This window comes from Nomia melanderi, chromosome 2 (genome assembly GCF_051020985.1).
Source record: "Nomia melanderi isolate GNS246 chromosome 2, iyNomMela1, whole genome shotgun sequence".
Taxonomy (NCBI): Eukaryota; Metazoa; Arthropoda; class Insecta; order Hymenoptera; family Halictidae; genus Nomia; species Nomia melanderi.
In genome coordinates this window covers 7,576,934-7,596,340 of record NC_135000.1, presented here as the reverse complement: position 1 = coordinate 7,596,340, position 19,407 = coordinate 7,576,934, and the positions used below count along the sequence as shown (strand labels likewise).

The 19,407-nt window shown below is 39.0% G+C and overlaps 2 protein-coding genes across 5 annotated transcripts in view; one reads left to right on the top strand and one right to left on the bottom strand.

Annotated features, from left to right (window-relative positions):
• Positions 1-522: 522 nt before the first annotated feature.
• Positions 523-17,897, bottom strand: LOC116425403 (uncharacterized). Of its 3 annotated transcripts, XR_012997990.1 has the most exons (7): positions 17,049-17,897; positions 4,831-5,036; positions 4,631-4,766; positions 4,388-4,521; positions 3,430-3,697; positions 3,083-3,291; positions 523-3,003 (listed from the first exon to the last, which is right to left on the bottom strand). XR_012997990.1 is itself a non-coding variant. In XM_076364542.1 (6 exons), exons 1-6 carry the CDS (start codon positions 17,146-17,148, stop codon positions 3,212-3,214), a joined length of 924 nt encoding a protein of 307 aa, XP_076220657.1. In that variant the 5' UTR covers positions 17,149-17,897; the 3' UTR covers positions 523-3,211. The 3 variants fall into 3 exon arrangements, 2 of the variants coding, with proteins under 2 accessions (XP_076220657.1, XP_076220658.1); XM_076364542.1 differs by having other exon boundaries at positions 523-3,291; XM_076364543.1 differs by lacking the exon at positions 17,049-17,897 and adding an exon at positions 6,563-6,788 and having other exon boundaries at positions 523-3,291.
• The window catches only part of LOC116425562 (protein sidekick), a 133,499-nt gene continuing 118,851 nt past the window's right edge, over positions 4,760-19,407 (top strand). Inside the window, exons 1-4 of one of the 2 annotated variants that reach the window (XM_076364546.1) lie at positions 4,760-4,883; positions 4,951-5,176; positions 5,490-5,546; positions 5,625-5,719. The gene's annotated coding sequence lies outside the window, so the exon portion shown is untranslated. Of the gene's footprint in view, positions 4,884-4,950; positions 5,177-5,489; positions 5,547-5,624; positions 5,720-7,189; positions 7,345-19,407 lie in introns of those variants that run through there. The other variant, XM_076364545.1, reaches the window with a different exon arrangement.

The window sequence follows — 19,407 nt, the reverse complement described above, 5'->3', positions numbered from 1 at the left end:
ATAAAGGTCAGTATTGTTCCATTTGTCAGCAGAAAAGTAGCTTTTGGTCAAAAAAGTAGGGTTCGGTAGAAACACGAACGAAATAATGCGAGACTGAAGGATTTGTCCGGATAAAAGTTTATTTGGTCATTTGTAGAATTTCCTGGTATCTCAAAAAATCATTGAAAAGTCAAGTTCCTCGAAATCATTAAGGACACCGCCAAATCCGCCTACCCTGCAAGTAAGTACTTACCTATTTACTCGTCATTGTTCTGTGTTAGAACATTAAAGGCATCGCTGTAAATAATAGATTCGAGCCTTTTTCAATTTTTGTTATACAATACGTATTAAGAAACCTCGAAAAACTCAAATCCATCACTTATAGTGATGACTTCATCATCGCCAGTTTCGAATACCTCTCTTCGTTCGTAAGACATATTTTTTTGGAAGAACGTATTTGGAAAATTATTTTTTCCATTTTTATTAGCGTTCCGTGTAATTAATTATTTATTGGTGAAAGGTCAAGGAGTAGACGGGGGGACGTATTATAATAGTGAATTTTAATAACGATGAAAATTATGTACATATTTACAAGTTCGCAAAAAACGGTCACGTGACACGAATATCGAGATTTAGACCTACGCGAGAAACGGATTTCATTTCAGTGTCGATTCGACCGTCGACGAATATTCCTGCGTGTGTGATTTCTGTTGGTTTTCTTTCCTTCGCATACGATTACACTCGGTCAAAGTATATTCGAAGAAGAAAGGACAGGTACGGAACAGTAATAACACGGTGTAAACAAGCAACGAATAAAATTCCAGCAATAAGCAATGATATTGTCAACAACGAACGATTAACAAACTTTCTTGTGACATGGTTCGACGCGGGAAGACAATAATAAATTCATAGGTTAGAATCGAGACGTAAATATCGAATAAATTATTTCATCGTACAACGTGTCTAATTTGAGTTGAAATTAAATTTCTTTGAACACAAGAGAGTATCTCGTTTAGAAATACGTCTAACGATTTCACAAGAAAGATCCGTTTCAAATGAAACAATTTCCCGCCATTTTCAGGCCGGACAACGCTGCAGCCTAACCTATGGTAAAAAGTTTGCACAGCAACATACACTGAGGACGCGTAATGGAAAAGCGAGAACGTTTCGTTTTTCTTCATTTTTTTTTTCTTCGAAACGACGACACAACGATGCAACACTCTTAACCATTAATTCCTGTTTGGAAGTGTTCTCTCGGTAATGTCTTTCAATTCCTTGGACTCCTATGTATGGAAGCAGGTCACTTCCGGGGGAAAACGACATTGGACTCATTGTTGCAATTAAAATTATTTTGCGCGAGATACAACTCGGCGTCGGATATCGTTATTACGTTTTGAAATAATTAGGAGCTAGACGAAACATTTGTTGGTATTTAAATGATGCTGTCAGTGGCGAATTTAATGATGGGCCACTTGGGACCTACAAAATCCTAAGCCAAGATATTAAAATATTATTCATACTTGATTTGCATAATAGTTTCTTAATTGAACTTAAATTGAACTTTAATTGAACATTTTGCGTATAGAATTGCATCATTTTTTGTATACCATATAAATAATTAAAATATAAAACTACTGTTATTTGTATTGTTCTTATAGTTTTTCATTAAATGACTAGTTCAGTTAAAAAACTGAAACCTAAAATTTAGTCATTACACATACGCATTGTTATGGATTTTATAAATGGCACTGATAAATGAAAAAAAAGCAATATAAGGTTCATTTTAGTTCTACTATTGAAATTCACCACTGAATGCTGTAATTAACACTTAGCCAACCAAAATGAGATTTCCCGTGTTTCTTTTAACAACGCATTGCCGTGTATTTTGTTTATTTTTTTTCTTATTTAATAAGCATTGAATTAAGAATATTTGCAATTAATTAAATACTTTCCTGGCTTTTGTAAGATATAATATGGAATCTCTTAAATAAGTTCAATGAAAGTTAATGAGAAAAGTTATAGTTTCTCTTCTCAGGTGGTTGCTAAGTGTTAAGTCTGATAAGAGTATCATTAAGTAAACGCGTTCGATATCCGGCATCGTTAAGAAGGAAACAATGTGGTACACGAAATGGTAGGTCCGCCCTTATAAAATCTTAGTAAAAAATAATACGCGTATATACGGTGTTCTGATAAAGTAACAAGAACATTGTGCGATTCATTGCTGAAACGTATATCGGACGACTTAACGTAGACACGCACGGAGAGACGGATTCATGCTTCCTCTGCGATTCTCTGCGTCCTCGTATCTTCTCGTTTTTCATTAACGTTTCGCATATTATCTTTTCCAGGTCACTCATTCTCTCTCTCGGTTAATCCCACGGATATGTTTGAAACGAGACCTTCCTTTTCCACGCGAGAATACATTTAGAGCCTAGAACATACTTTGGTTTAGTGGCAATGGCGGATCCACGAGCATCGATTTCCCATCGACAAATGAGGACGAAACAGTGAAGTATATCATTTTTCTCATAATGTGTCAGTGCTGTATGTAGTCTAAGCTCTGCAGCATGTCCCCTTTCATTCTCCATCGAATTGCTCCTATTTCATCATTATTGGTTCAATACCATCAATCACCTTAACACGTTCAATGGTCTCCTTAATTATAATATTTTCTTCAATCCAATAAATCTCCTAAACAAAATATTAGAAAAATGAAACTGAAACGTGTCATTGAGTTCCTAAATATAATGTAGTTCAGAATTCCTAATAACAATATCCATAGGATTAATTTCATTCTCATTATGTAAAATACAGGATTACGGCCGTCATAAATATGTGACGCTGATAGCGAACGTATTAATTTAACTGTAGCCCTCTGTCTTCCAATCGCTGCAGAGCTTTCGCTATTCTCCCGTTGTCTCCATGGTAAAAATTGTAAAAAAGTGCTTTTGCTTTGTCAGTGAGCATTGCCACGGCGTAGACCACCGGGTGAGGAGCTACGCGAAACGAAGAGTCCGCAGGATGCTGGGGATAAACGAAGATTTGATGGATCCGCCAATGGTTTGTACGCAAGGCGACGCGGCCGGACGTCAGCCAGTCTTACCATGTTTTATCGATATGATATTTAATTACGGTTACGCGGCTTAACTGTTAGTATTTAGATACGATGGGAACGAGATCTCCTAGCGTGCTTGTCTTACACTCGTAGGAAGCGACGTTGGATAGTGCGTTATTATCGGACGAGGACGATCCAGGTGATTGGGACCACGATCGTCATCCAGGTCGGCGTCGTTGCGGTTCCTGACTGGCTCCCTGGAATTCAAAGGAGAAAGGGGTGAGCTGCTCCAAGGTTCTAGAAGACCGAGGGTCGTGGCCCTTAGGGTGGCATGGATGAAAGAAGGGAAAACAGAAAGGAATCCTCGCGCCGCGCACCGGTTAATGGAAACTCACCGTTGGTTAAATCGTTACGAGTGTGGCTTTGCGCCCTGGTCTCGCGGCTCTCCATTACAGGGGCTTTCAGGATCCTCTCGTCCCCCTCCACGCTCTCCTCATTGCTCCGCCGGTAGACGTTCGCTATAGATGCCAAGCACTTTAGCTTCATGTCGCCCCGCTTGAAGTGTTTGTTGGCGAGACGGAACTCCAAGCCCAATACCGCGGTCTCCAGGCCCTTCTCGTCCACCGCGGTTATGTGCGGTCCCGTCAGGTACTGGGTATCAGCCTGAAAGACGACTATTGTTACTCGTAATAGTCGGTGGCAGAGGGACTCTCGCTCCTTCACTCAGGGGAGGGATTGTCCCGCCGTCAAGCGAACCAGTTCGCGGTCAGTTGTTTGACTGTCGGCTGAAACGCGATTACGGCACACTTTGTTGCGCGCCAACCCTTTTTAGCCCGGCGACCTTTGTCCGCCCTATTTTCGAGAGCCTCGCTGAATCCGCCGTTTACCGTCCCAATTGGCTGAACAGATGGAAATTGTTTCCCTTAGACCGTGCGCGCGTCCTTCCCTTTGTGCGGTGGTATTTTTAAAAGGGTGAAGGGCGATAAGAGTCCGTGTAACGCAAAGCTGCGCGGTGCACGCAAAGTCACGGTAAAGTCTTTCAAGACTCCCAGAAACCCTTTCCGAACCCTTCGCAAGCTTTCAAGACCTTTCAGGATTTTCTCCAGGCTTCCAACTTCTTTCAGGATTTGTCGAGTCCCCGAAGAACATCGATAACTTTGGGAATTAATGAAAAAAACCAACCTCGAAGATCTCGTCGGAACTGTTATGATCCTACAGGCGCGCAAGAGCCGCAAGGCGTTCACGGTGTTTTAATTGAAACGCTAATTGATGATAGAAGCCCGAGCTTCTCAATCAACATGCAACAGAGTTGCCACCAGGAAGATATTTGCGTGCATATTGTCGAGCTCTTACCGTTTCTCCGTTGATGAACCAAGTCAATAGGGCGGCGGGTTTCGAGGGCGCGGACGTGCAGTTCATACGGAAAACGTCGCCTATTTGGTAACCCGCGCTGCCGCCGGTTATTCGTGGGCCCTCGTCAGGGAGTACTGTAAGAACACAACATATTCTCTCTCGTTTATCCTCTAACTGGTATCCAAATACAGGAGAAATATTTTTCAGAGCTGAATTCGAAATACTCGGGAAGTTTGCCCTCACCTACTACCATCATGTCTGCGTGGCCCGAAACGGTTGGGAACGCGGGAGCTTCGGCGGACACCTCGCAACGATACCGCCCCGAGCTAGTCAGGTTGACGGACTTCAGCACCACCGATTTCTCCGTAGAATTGTGAATCTGAAAACCAAGCACGATCGACTCTCGGGACTGAATCAATCTGCGTCTGCCAGGGAACACTCACATTCACGTTGACCCCGGGCACGCGGAACGTCTGTACCGTGGGCGCGTCCCTAGGTACGTAACGATAGAACTCGTGGCCATCTTTGTACCATTTCACTGAGTACAGTAACTCCTGGTCCAGGTCGAAGTTGCACTGCATACGGACCGTCTCATTCAGCACCACGTGCTGCGGTATCTGCAGGGACGTCATACGAAGGGCCACGACACCTAGAGGAATCGTGCTATTTTTATTTTGAACAGTTTGGTGGTATTATCTACTTGCCAGTGTGGTGCTCCGTTCGACACGAGTTTCCTTTCTCTACGTATACCCCAACAGTTACGGCCTAATTATTCACCTGATTGCTCATGTAAGTGACTCATTAACACAGCGGTTTCCAACCTTTATGCTGCTACGCCTCTCTAAAAAAAATTCTTTTTCCGCGCCTCCCCATCTCTTAATAGATATAGTAATATAGACACGTTTTAAATAACTTTATCACAAAGTAAACATTACTTCACTGAATCTATACTAGTACGATATGTTTATTTATTTGTAGATATGGTATGAACATTAATCTTTTATTAAAAATTCTGGCGCCTCTCAGGTTGGAAACCGCGGCATTGACAGCTAATGTATTTTCTCTTTTTATACTTTTCTAATCTTTTCTTTCATTTTTACAGTATCTCTTCCATTTCGAAAAGCTGTTCGACTAGATGCTGTTATTCTATTTGGCCAAGGTAAGCTTCGTCTGATCAGTGAACGAGTTGTTCTACTTGAATAATCTACGTTAACAGGTTTTTCCTTTTGATTCTCAGGAAATGGTTCTGGTCGCATTAATCAACGACGCAGAGGTAAAGCATTCGTTGGAAGGAAGCACGGCACGCTCTTGACGAAGTATGCCCGGAAAATGGTAAGTTAGTTCTACTTGTTTCAATGTTCACGAACGGAACTTGCGTAAAACGGTTTTCGTTCCGTGCAACAATGCTTTTAAAGGGTATAAGGAGCGGCAATTTAAGCATGCTTCACTGCATTCGGACTCATTCTACTTCGTATTCGTAACTTCGTAACGTGGCTTCAGTGGATGTCCAACTATACACCGGAGTCGTTCTACTTTTCATTGTACGCTTCTCGAGAAACTTTGCTTTTTTCTCGCCGGGTGTAATACTCTCTCGATAGAGGACCATTGACAGTGGCCTGTCTGACCATACACTGGACCCTTCCATTTGCTATTTTTATTTTGCGCGGTTTTCCTTTCATGGAGTCGGGATACGGAACAGGTTGGACTGTGGATATCAGTATCATTCACTGGCAAACTATAAAGTTTACCATCGTTTTGCACAGTCTTATAGGAAATAGTTTGTTAAACAATTAAACATAATTTCTATATCAAGTTAGGGATTATTGTTATTATATTTCTATAGCTTCTAAATTTTCTCCCTAATTTTTTAAATCTTTTCTCCAGTATTGCCAAGCGATGCAAATAAATTTTATAGTAAAACACAGTGAACTACATAGTTTCTAAACGCTTAAAAACTTCTTCACTGTTGAATTTACTAATTTACTCGTATGCAATTAATATTCATCAATCCAAGTATAAGTAATACATAATTAATATTACCATTATTATTACAGAATCAGTATATTATTATTTACTATACCACGCACTAATTTTGACACTGACCTCAGTGCAAACCAAAAAATTAACAAACTCTTCCCAACTAATAAACTCCCACTCCTCATACAGTTTACATACCAATAGTTAATACTGGTATTAACATATCCCACAACATATTAACCACTGCATTCTAATTACAACACCGTCCCATAGCTCGAACGGTGTTCCAACCGGCACATCCGAATTAAACCGAAAAGCAAATTGGGCCGAGCCGTGAGTCGAAAGAACCAGATTAAGCCGAGCCGAGCCGAGCCGAGCCGAGCCGAGCCAGCCGAAATCGAGCCGAATCGAATGTCCGCGGCAGACGCGCACGATCAACGCCGCGGAATCCTCTTACGTCTTAAGCCTCTCAAAATTATCCAAGCTCGTACCCCGCAGCGCGTAATCAGTAAATCGCAACCGCTCGGCGATGGTAAATCGCGCTTTTCCCTGGGAATTCCATTCGTCCGTTCGCCCCGCCGTCGCAAGACACGGGGGTGGGGCCGGGGGAAGGGGAGGGGGATGAAAGCTATTGGGAACGATGAGGAACAATTAAATTGTATCGTCGTCAGCGGCACGGAATTAGCGAATTTCTGTTCATCGATACGCGTCCGCTTCGAATATCAGCGATTCTCAATTCGATATCGATCCCATCGCATCGAACCTCTCTCTACCGAACAAGAAGGCGGTTGAGGGTTGAGGGGGGTTGCGGGGGTGGGCTTGATTCAACGAGGGGAAATTACAAATGCGATATTCGCGGTCTTTCCGCGCGCTTAGCGACGGTGGCGGGGGTTGAAACCCGTGACGAGGAAATCCCTGTTGTACAGGGTGATTCATAAGGGGTGTCCGTTATTTTTGGAGGAATCTATGTATATGCGATGGTATGTAGTGTTTTATACGGTTGGATATTATGTAGGTTTAATTTTAGAAGTGTTGTTATTGCTATTTGTGTTAGTATTGTTAGTTAGTGTATTTCTTAAGTGTATATTGTATTTGATTGTTTGATATTTGCATGTGAAAATGAGGAATATTTTATTTGACACGTGTAACATTAATTTTCGAAGTGTTATTATTGTTGTTATTCTGTTCTTGTATTATCATCTCTCAAATAATACGTTTCTTAAGTAATACATTCAACGTGTAAAGTAACATATAATAATTGAAATCAGTAATTATATTTCACAATCGTACACCATTAGCAATATATTGCAACTCTTGCATTTAAATGGAACGCGAACGTAATGATAATAATTTCGAAAATTGTCTTTGAAAAGATACACCACTCGAAAATCAAGGTACAAATTCATAGGAAGCGTTTCACTTAGTTTCATATGTAAATTCACCGGCTAAAGTACTGATATATTTATGAATCACCGTGCATTCGATTGCTGCGCTTTTTACCCTTTCTCTTTCCCCCCATTAGGTCGCGGTTATTTGCCACGCATCCAACGCATTAACCACGGTCGCAGTTTTTTTGTCTTCTCTCTCTCTCTCTCTCTCTCTCTCTCTCTCTCTCTCTCTCTCTCTCTCTCTCTCTCTCTCTCTCTCTCTCTCCCTCCCTCCCTCTCTCTCTCCCTCTCTCTCTCTCTCTTCCGAGTGGCTTTAATTAAGTTCCATCCTCGACCGGCACTGCTTGTTGTTACGAATTCGGGTGGTTCGTGTTTAGTTGATCCCCTGCTCGCCATAAACGAGTTGATAAGTTAATATTGCGTGGCTCGGAAGTACGCGCGCGCATTGCATCGGTTGGACAGGTAACGCGAATAAATTTTAACGTTTTATCTGTTTAAGCCGTTGTTATACGATTTTCTTTCCGACCGTGCTCGTCAGATTTATTTTGCAATTAACCCGCCTGCGTCCTGCGGTGGAAGAAAAAACATTCCGTTGTAGAGATAATTGTTTATAGAGATAACGAATGCTTCGTTTCCTTTGTTGCGTTCGAACGATTGAAGCGTAGACATTAGTATTTACATTGCAATGGGAGATGTTGAAATGATAATAGGTTTGATATGTGTCTATGATTATCAACGTGGTTTAAGTCAAAGTTTAAAAAGTATATCAGTTTACATCGCATTATTTTAAACTAAATTAAAACAAACAAAGAATATGAGACTTAGATCATTTTTATAATTATGGGCACGTATAAGAGTATGATAATATTAAATGATTCTTAATTGGTAGTCTAGTGTAAATGTAGTAAGTATTATTTATAAAATAATTTATTTGAAAAATAATTATTTTGAGGAGAAATGTAGATAATAGTGACACAGTGTTTGATCTATGTCTATCGAATGTGTAGATAAGAAATTCGTATATTTTAATAAGTAATTAGAATCATGAACCAATACATTTTTTAAAATAGTTGCTTTCTTATCTTTTCGTTTGAAATGAAACGTTTAGATTCAAAATTCAAAATTCCCGTTGAACAGTGTATATCACATTTCGTCTCGCCACGTGACTCTAACTTTTTACTCAACTATTAATAAGAAATAATTTTAGCTCGATCGATAACCGACATTATTTTCCCACGAACCAGATAATTGCAGAGAGAATGTTCAGTCAGAAGCTGTTTCGAAACCCAACTTCGTTGGACACTTCGAAACTCACAATTAGATTAAAATAGAATATATAAAATTCTGGTATTAGCTTTAAAAACTCAATGAAAAATAATATTCCGACCGTAGAATCATTAAACAGTTAGATTCCAGTAGAATACACAGAAATGTAAAGTTAATATGAAAAAACCGTATTGAAAAGTAAAGGAACACAATTCCTCACCATAGAATCATAAAAAATTCCAATAAAATATAATCTAAATCCAATCTAACCTAAATTTAAATTTCAAAAACACAAAAATTTAGACTTACCTAAAAAAAAACGTATAGAAAGAAACGAAAAGAAAATAATTCTCCTATCATAAAAGTTAAATTTGCGCCCAAAGAATTCGTTAGTGTGAAAAGAAAAAAGGAAACAGAAGGAATACCATTATCTCATCACAGAATCGTCAGACATCCATATAAATTCCAAGGAAACACTAAAAAATTTAGCTGAAGGAAGGAAAGAGATGAAAAATAATCTTCCGATCGGAGGGATCGTCTATAAAAATACATCGATCGGTTTCGACGGCGTCTTCTCGGGCCGACATCTTGGCGCGATGTCGTATATGGGTCAACCTACCGTCGTTTCGTTGCATTTTTTGACGGTTTTGTTTCTGTCGCGTTCGAAATGGAAGAAAAAAAAAGGAAACATTTCCTTCCATCTCGCAACACGATCCAAGAGAAAAATGAAAAGAGAGGAAGAGAGAGAGAGATGGAGTGGTGAAAATCAAATTCCAACGTTTGTAAAACGAGCCATGGGAATTGCGAAACCAGAACCTTTCGCAATCAATTACGAATCGGTCGTGAGGGGAAAAAAGAGGAGAAATATCCGCGGGCTTCTGCGATAGCCGATATCGGGGCATCGAGACTGAAAAAAAAAAAATGTTTCGATCTATTTTCGGAACGGCGCAAACGTCCGAGGCAATCGTTAATTTGTTTTATCATCGTGGAAACGGTTGGTTCTTCCTTTTGAATCGGTTGTTCTTGAACATCGATGTACATCGACGTTGGTCGTCGTATTAATGTTATTATTATTATTAGGAATATTATTCTTATAATTCTATTGAATATAGAATATTATGATATAATTGGAGCTTGATTAGCAATAGCTGTGAAATTTGTTGTCAAATATTAATTCTCAGAATATGAATTCCTATAATTTCGATTATTATTTCTATTATTTCTATTGCAATTCTATCTAATTATTCTAGTTTATAATTATTAATGTTATTACTATCAGGAATATTATTGAGAGATTTCATTGCTTCTTATAATTCTATTGAATATATAATATAATGATATAATTGAAGCTTGATTACCAATAGCTGTGAAATTTGTTGTGAAATATTAATTCTCAGAATATGAATTCCTATTATAATTTCGATTATTATCTGTTATTTCTATCGCGATACTAGCAATAATTTCTATTGCAATTTCCATTAACTGTTATAATTTCTATTAGAATTCCCGTTACATTTTCTGTTATCCTAATTATAATTCATATTACAATCTCTATTATCCCAATCATCATTTCTATTACAATTTCTATTATCTCTATCACGGCGTGCATGAATATTTGAGTAATTTGTTGTCAGTTAACCGGAAATGAATGAAATATCAGTTTAAATTCAATATGGACGCCGTAGTTATCATGGTTAAATGGATCACTGTTAACGAATTAAATATTGATTCGGGTAACCGTTCACGAGAAGACATCTCGCGAAACCTACAGCCTCTGTTGTGTGTTCGTTTGAACGTTCATCATTGGTGTCTTCCCACTAAGTTGTCGAGCCACAGACGCTCGACGTCGCGACGCCGTCCGCACGTGCTCGTGACGGACACCGACACGCTCGATTTAATTAAAGACAATCGGACGAGGGTTGGATGTGTACCTGTCGCGACGTTGGGGTTAATCAGCAACCGGATGAATACGTTGAATGCGAGCTTAGGTTAAAAATTAACCGTGACTAGACACCAAATAAACCTACGTAATTATTATTCTGCTAATGGGGAAATATAAGGAAAATAATAATATATTATAAATTATATTTATTTGTAATTACAAATAATATAAGGAAAATAATAATATGTTAGAAATTATATTTATTTGTAATTATAAATAATGTAAGGAAACTAATAATATGTTAGAAATTATGTTTATTTGTAATTACAAATAATATAAGGAAAATGATAATATATTAGAAATTATATTTATTTGTGATTACAAGTAATATGAGGAAAATAATAATATATTATAAATTATGTTTGTTTGTAATTATAAATAATACAAGGAAAATAATGATATATTATAAATTATATTCATTTGTAATTACAAATAATATAAGGAAAATAATAATATATTATAAATTATGTTTACTTGTAATTATAAATAATATAAGGAAATTTGTATTTTTTTTATTCCATTATCTTCGTTGAATTTTTCTTTTTCTTTTTGTAATGATGCAGTTTCACGTAAGGTAACTTTTAATTTTGGAAAAACCCCCAGGAACACGTGTTCTAAGTTGAAAAATAAATTTAACTTACGAATTTTTAATCTCGTTGTAATCTCAGGTTTTTCGGTGAGAAATAATTACAAACTTTTTCTCTGTGCAAAATACGCATCTTTTTGCGTTTCTTGCAGCAGACTATGTTTAGTTGAAACTTCGCGTGTAGTTTCATTATACTTTCATTAAGCTTCGTGGAGTTTTTCAGTTACATTTGTTTAGAAACGCAGTATCTGCAGGTTGTACGACTAAAGGACATTGAACCCTTTAACGGTGTTGGACGAGTATACTCGTCATCCTTTGTTTGCAGTTGCACGTGCATATTTAAGATTCTGAAACGAAATCCCAACTTTATAGGAATTTTTATGTTCATAGCGACAGGTAATTTTATTTTCTTCGTGACGAGTATACTCGTCTTCACGCAAAAATTATTCAGTTCTCACATGACGAGTATACTCGTCACGCAAAAATTACTCGTTTCTCACATGACAAGTACACCATGCAAAAATTTACTTCTCACATGCCAAACGAACCGCACAAAATTCCGTCGTTCGTTCATGACAAATATACTCGTGATCGCGCAAAAATTGTTCACTTCTCCCCAGGCAAAATTTCATCATTCGTGACGAGTACACTCGTCGCCACGCAAAAATTGGCAATTTTTCATACGGAAGTACACTCGACGAATACCGTTAAAGAGTTGAGACTCCGACGTACGAGTCTTTAAAAAAAAAAAGGCACGCGAAATAAAGCGGGGGCTCAGCTTAATGATGTTTTCTCCGGACAGTGACAAACGATCCGCTCGCAGACGATTTTTTCCCCCTGCGAAAGCGGGGCCGTGACACGCGACCGCCAGGTTAACTGCTTCGAGAGGATCATTCCCAATGAAGGAAACGTGTAGCGAGCGTAGAAGCGTGCGTCCGGGGAGGCACGGTGCTCGAGTTGTGATGTCACGTTCGGTTAAAAAAGGGGACAGTCCCGCGAAACCGTATTACGATAAGTCGTTAGCTCGAGCACTCTAATTGGCTCAATTTCCAATGAAACCGGCGATTCCTCGCTGACATCCTACCCCGGTTGGACCAAAGCGGAGCGACACTTTAATTTAACTCGTTTCCATCGTTAGCGTGGATAACACGTTTATCGCTAGCATAATGATATGTATGATATATTTCAATTGTACATTCGTCATAATAACAGTAATTCCTTATTACTGTTTAAATCATTTAATTTGATAAATCTGAGTGAATAATACTGATTTATTCTCATAGTTACCTAAATTTATTATTATTTCATGTAGTTTATATAATAATAATAATAATAATGAATTTAAGTAACTATCAGAATAATTCCTTATTATTGTTTAAATAATCTAATCTGATAGATCTAAGTAAATAATAATGAGTTATTCTTATAGTTACCTAAATTTCTCATTATCTACTTTATTATTATTTTATACAGTTTATATTATAATAATAATATACGTTTTCCTCCCAAATTTCCAATTAATACTTAATCAGTATTATCTTATTACTCACTACATTACTATTCGAAACTAACACTATTCGAATTCAAAGTAAATATTATTCTTCTGTAATCAATTATTATATTGTAGGGAACACATAGGCTTAGAATATGCACAGAATTTTTCTCATTTTTTAATGAATTGTTAATGCCGAAGTATATTGTATCGATCACAGTTGAGAAATAAATCATAGGGCAAGGGGTTAAATGGTACAATTGTGATACTACAAACAAATATAGAAAAAATTGTTAAAACAGATAGAGGTTACAATAAAATAGAATGTCAAGTCTGACTCGAGACTGCTAAGGGTTGAAGATCCTGTCGTGAACGTGCTAAGAGATTAAACTCCATTGGTCAGGCCGTCTCTATCGATCAGAAACTTTTGATACCGTGGGCATTGTGTTTGGATATTGACCAGGAATCTCAGACGAAACGGTGTAATTGAGATCGACGAGGAAAAATTGCTGGGACCGATGGAACGGTTTCCCTAGGAGAGCTTTATTCACGGCTAGGAATCGATCTCCTTTTACGGGGAGATCCTCGAGGACTTCCGCGCCCCAGGAATCCTATTTCTACCCCACCGACAAACCTATCCTATCTAAATGTCCGTTGCTTACCGTATTACCCGACCATTCTCTCGCGTTTCCCGCCACGGGAACGTTCGGAACGGAAACTTCCCCTTGGCTAAGGTTTCCTGTTTCCTCTTCCATTCTCTCACCTGTCATCGCGTGAAATTTTCTTAGATTTATTTTCATTTCCCTGTGTTCTGTATTACATTTATTATATTTTCGTGTATTTTATCCTTTTTTCCTTTTGGTTGCTCGATTTTCGCCGAGAAACCTTCACTTTGACGAAGGTTTCCCTTTTCTTTTACTTTCTATCGTTGCCACGTAGGATTTTCTTAGATTTTTTTTAATTTCCTTATGTTTTATGTTAGATTAATATATTTTCTTGTATTTTATTATTTTTCCTTTTGGTTGCTCGATTTTCGCCAAGAAAAATTCATTTTGACGAAGGTTTCCCTTTTCTTTTACTTTCTATCGTTGTCACGTAGGATTTTCTTAGATTTATTTTAATTTCCTCATGTTTTATGTTGGATGCATTATATTTTCTTATATTTTATCGTTTTTCCTTCTTGTTGCTCGATTTTGGCCGAAAAAACTTCACTTTGACTAAGGTTTCCTTCTTTATTTTCTGTCAAGCAGGATTTCATTATATTTTCTTTAGTTTCTCTATATTTCGTATATTATTTATTGCATTTTCTTTTAAGTTCTATTTCATTCTTTTCGCGGTTGCTTGGCTCTCGCCAAGGAAAGTTTCCTTGGCAAAGGTTACCTTCTCTCTTTTTCTTTCTTCTCTTATATTTTAATTTTTTCGCTCGTCATTGTTATCTTGTCGAACATCACAGCAATGTACTTTCATAGTATGAAAACATTGTGCAGAGAATTTAGATAATGGAGAAAATCGTTTCGAAAATTCAATCATTTCGGGAAATCGTTTCGAAAATTGAAATATCGCGGGGGAAATTTAATCGGTCGAGAAAATAATTTGTTGCTGAACCCGATTCTGTTTTTAAGCTCGATAACGGTATCATAATATTAATAACGATTTTTATCGTATAGAAAATTCCTCTTGAAGATCAGAATTATCGGCAATGATGGCGGAAATTCGCGGAATGATACATGGTTGCCGTTGATCTCATTAACGCGTTAACTGCCGTGGTAATTAACGATGATTGACGCTTGATTTTTCGATTTCGCCCGTGAAATTATCAGTGACTCTCAATCAAATTAGTTACTTTACCTCGCCGAACTAATTTCTACATAATTATTCGTGATTATCTCTTCTGTATCAACTTTCCTAGATTATTACTGATTATTATTAACCTAGCTAAAAAGTCATGTCGCCTTCTTTCCAGTAAACTAGTAAAGCTAGTAAATATTACAAATAAATTAATTAAAACCGATTGAAATTTCAATAATACAAACAACATATACATTCAATCCAATCTAATTTAACTTTGATCACTCCAAGAATACTATAGAACGATTGCCAGTTCCAAATAGATTTCATTAACTAAAGTGGAAATTCAATTATGAATATTGGATAAACACAAAATAATAAATTCATACAGATTTTAATCTTGCAATTGTTTCTGTTAAATCTACTTAACAGTGAGACACTATATTAATACGTGACTTTAAAGTTACATGGGCCTACAGAGGGTTAAATGTCAAACGTTACAATTCTGCTGTGTCAAATCAGTTGGCAACTGATGATAGACGTCTCTAGAGTGAAAACGGTTAAGGAAATCACACGACAATGTTCAGATGGACGTCGGAATACCAGGCAATTGTCCGTTTCGAGTGGGTCGTATTAGTTCGGTATCGGCTCGAACACTCAAACAATGCGCCGCGACGCTTCGCGGACGTATTATCGCTCGTTTATCGTCCTGACGGGATATCACAGACCGACCGAGCAGTTCTCGGTTCCTCGAAGATCATCAAGATCCGTTAATTGTTTATTTGTGCTGACTGGCAACAGCTTAATCGACGGGGACGACACGATTAGAGATAGGCGGCAGAGAATGGTCTAGGATTCAGTTTGCCCGCTGGTACTCCTTGCCTTTTGTTCGGTCGATCATGCAGATTCCTGGCATTCAAATGTCTTTCGCCTGCTGGGTAACAGGAAAATCGTCTGGGAGCTAACATTAATTCTTAGGGAATTAGAAGAATAGATTTGTAGGAGACAATTGTGATCATAATTATGAAAGTGGTGTAGGTCAGTATTTAAATATTTAACCATTGACCTAATCAAGACAACATTAAGATTCTCAGGGAATTAGAAGAATAGATTTATAGGAGACAATTGTGTTCATAATTATGAAAGTGGTGTAGGTCAGTATTTAAGTCTTTGCAGTCAGAAGTATTTTCCTAGAAATATTTAATATTTTCTAACTAGACCAAGACGATGTTTTTTTGAAATGAACTTAAAGAGCAATCACAAGTGAATTGAGAAACAAAGCTTCGAATATTTCAAGCACCGATGTATTGTACAGTTCAATGTTAAATATCAAATTTTACAGTTTTACTGCATCAAATCACGTGGTGAAGAAAGAATGATTTTATCAATTATTTCACATCACATTATTTTAAACTGAATTCAAACAAACAGAAATATATGATTTAGAGCACTTTCATAATTACAATTGTTTTAGACAGTGGATTCTGTTTTCACGTGGAGTTAGATAATTCGAGTTACCATTGAAGATCACTTGAGCTAGTATTAGACCAACGAGGTCTTACTATACTAGAATCTAGGCTAATGTCTACATTATAATCTAAAACAATCTCCAAGGAAGTTTGAGGCGCACCTCAAACAACAATATGAGTCACCATAATGCATCCTAAGAGAGTGTTTAACTTCTAATCTGATATCTTAATTAGCATCTAGTGCCTGGAGCAGAGCCCCAGGCAGTTCTTAAACTGCACTATGAGCTACTAAGACTATAGCCTAGGGGAGTGTTTGAGTTCGAGTTTGAGCTAATACTAAGATACCGAATTCCCGTATAAAATACATAAAAACCACCATCAAAATTACAATCCAAAGTTCATCGATATCACCTAAAGCCTCACTCGAAACCAAAGAAAATTCACACCACTGTTCACTCGAGAATTCCATCAACCCTAAACTCATCCAGGCCGATCTCCATCAACAGAGCCACGTTCCCCAAGAAAACTCCCCATACGGTCCCACGATAGAAGCAAATCCTGTAACTCACGAGCACCATCTACCCATCGAAGCACAGCGCCCAACCTGGCAAGGGTAGTCCCTCTCCTCCAACGGCCACTCGATAGACCCACCGTTCCAGACAACGATCCTCAAACCTCTCCCCCGAACTCTCCTCCGCCACCCCCTCTGACATAATCGGTTCCCGCTCAGACTCAGCCCCAAGCTCGGCCTACCTGAGTGCAGCATGAGCAAGTGCATCGCCGCCAGCCCGGACAGCAGTGTCCTGCGTGTGACCCGGTGCTGCGTCATCCTCTCCGATGATCCCTCCGCCATCCACCATGGACGAAACACCCTCCCTCTCGCTTGGCTCCCTCGTCAGCGCCAGCCCTCACTGCCCGACCATCATGTCCCCTTGACTCCAGCCAGCGGATGCGCTACCCGTTTCCGGTGTCACTCGGTTCACGCACAGGCTCCCCTCGCCCCCCCGGATCGATCAATCTCGAACACCGTGTCCTCTAGTCCCGGACACCTGGACACTCTTCCTTTCCAGCCTCTGTCCCCTAAGCAACTTCACTTAGCCCGTTCAGACTGCTGAGGTCTCAGAGCACGCCGACAGGGTGCAACGATCCCGGCACCATTGTTCACTGATGGTCCCGCGGTTAATCGAAAATCTATAAAGCAGCTAGCTAGCCTAGAAGAGGGTAGCTAACTGGTTTCACTGCGGCGCGCCAGCGGGATCGCACAGGAGCCGGTTTGTTGCTACTGCTGCTGCTGCTGCTGGTGCTGCTGCTGGTGCTGCTGCTGCTACCACTGCCTACGTCGCTCGTGGCGGTGGAGAAGTTCCCCGGTGGGGCGGTGAGGGGCTGGTGAAGCTTGCGGGAGGGGCGGAGGAGCTGCCGGGAGCACAGCAGCGGCGAACGGGACGGGAAACAGGGGCGGCCAGCGATGGAACGGGATGGAACGATGGCGAGAGTCGGTTCCTGGGCGACTGCGCCGTCCTCCAAGTCGATGATCGCTGCAAAATCCTCCGTCTCGCTCCCTGGCCGTGCGCCGCGGGCCGCCTCTGTTCGACGCGTTGCCTCACCGCTGGCTACCTCCTTTCGTATCGGTACGAGCGCGCCTCTCCGCGTGTTCCGCGATGCCCTGCGAGGGTGTGCGCGCGGCAGGCGCTAACGAAATTGGGGGAAATACGCTGCGCGCTACCGCCGCGACCTCTCCTACCCTCGACAGGCCGGGAGGAGGCTACCAGGAATTATGCGGATTTCTTTTTTTTTAAGGATTCGTGTTGGTATGATCGCTGGAGATGATGGTTGTTCGGGTGGTTAGGGGAGTTTGCTGCGTTTCGAGGCGTTACGGTTTCTTTTCGATGATTTTTGTTGGTTGGACTGTGTTTTCGAGGTGATTAGTTGATGATTGAACGATTCTTTTTGCTATTGGAAATTGTATATTAACGTAATAGTGTTTAGTGATGAAACTAGCAGTTGAATTGACTTTTTGGGACTTCTAGATAAAAACTCTGAGAGTATCTGAGAGTTTAACCTCTGTGATTTCGGGTTGCCTTGTAGTTTTAGTGTTAAAAATGTTATATTTAATATAGGAGTGCGAAGGTTAATGATTCCGGTGTCTGGAGGACGTTGATTCCTTGCATTAGAGGACTTCTCGTGTTGTTTAGGGTTGTTCGGGGAGTCTCGGATGAGATCGTCTAAAGCGGATTGTTAACGATCGGAATTAAAAAATCGGGTAAATTAACGTGGGCGCTTATTAGGATTTTTGGATCTATCCTAGACTTAACTTAGACTCAGCAATATAATACTTATTTGATCTAATCCAACTGGAAGCGATCTCTTAATATACGTCTGTCTTAAATCCAGTGCTTACGTTGGATCTTAGCTGCGATCCTTAGACTTCTTCGTTTCCATTCCTAAATTTCCATAATTAAATACCGTATCGTAACGTCGTTATAGCGGTCATTATAACTAAGACTGTATATTATATTTAAATAATTAATCCTGTAACAAAGACGATCTAAGCATCACGCTTTACAGTTCATTTTATCTCTAATTATAGTTCTTTTCTTAATATTTTTGTTTCATTAGTAAATAGTGATTTTAATATTTTATTACGTGAAGTATAGGTTTATTATATATTTAATAATTAATCTCGCAGCAAAGAAAATCTACGCATCACGCTTTACAGTTCATTTGATCTCTAATTATAATACCTTTCTTAATACTTTTATTTTATTGATAAATAATGACTTTAACATTTTATTATGCGAAATCTAAGTTTATTGTACATTTAAATCTTGACTTGAATATTTTATCACGTGCAATTTAGGTTGATTGTATATTCAAATAATTAACCCCGCGACAAAAAAGATCTAAGCAAGCTTTATAGTTCATATTATCTCGTTAAATATAATTCCTTTCTGAATGTTCTTATTTGATTAATAAACAGTGACTTTAATATTGTACTACGTGAAATCTAGGTTTATTATATCTTCAAATAATTAATCCTGCTGCTCAGCAGAACCGAATATCGTGCACATCGAAATCATGCTCGTCGCTGGCACGTAACGATGACATTGTTGTG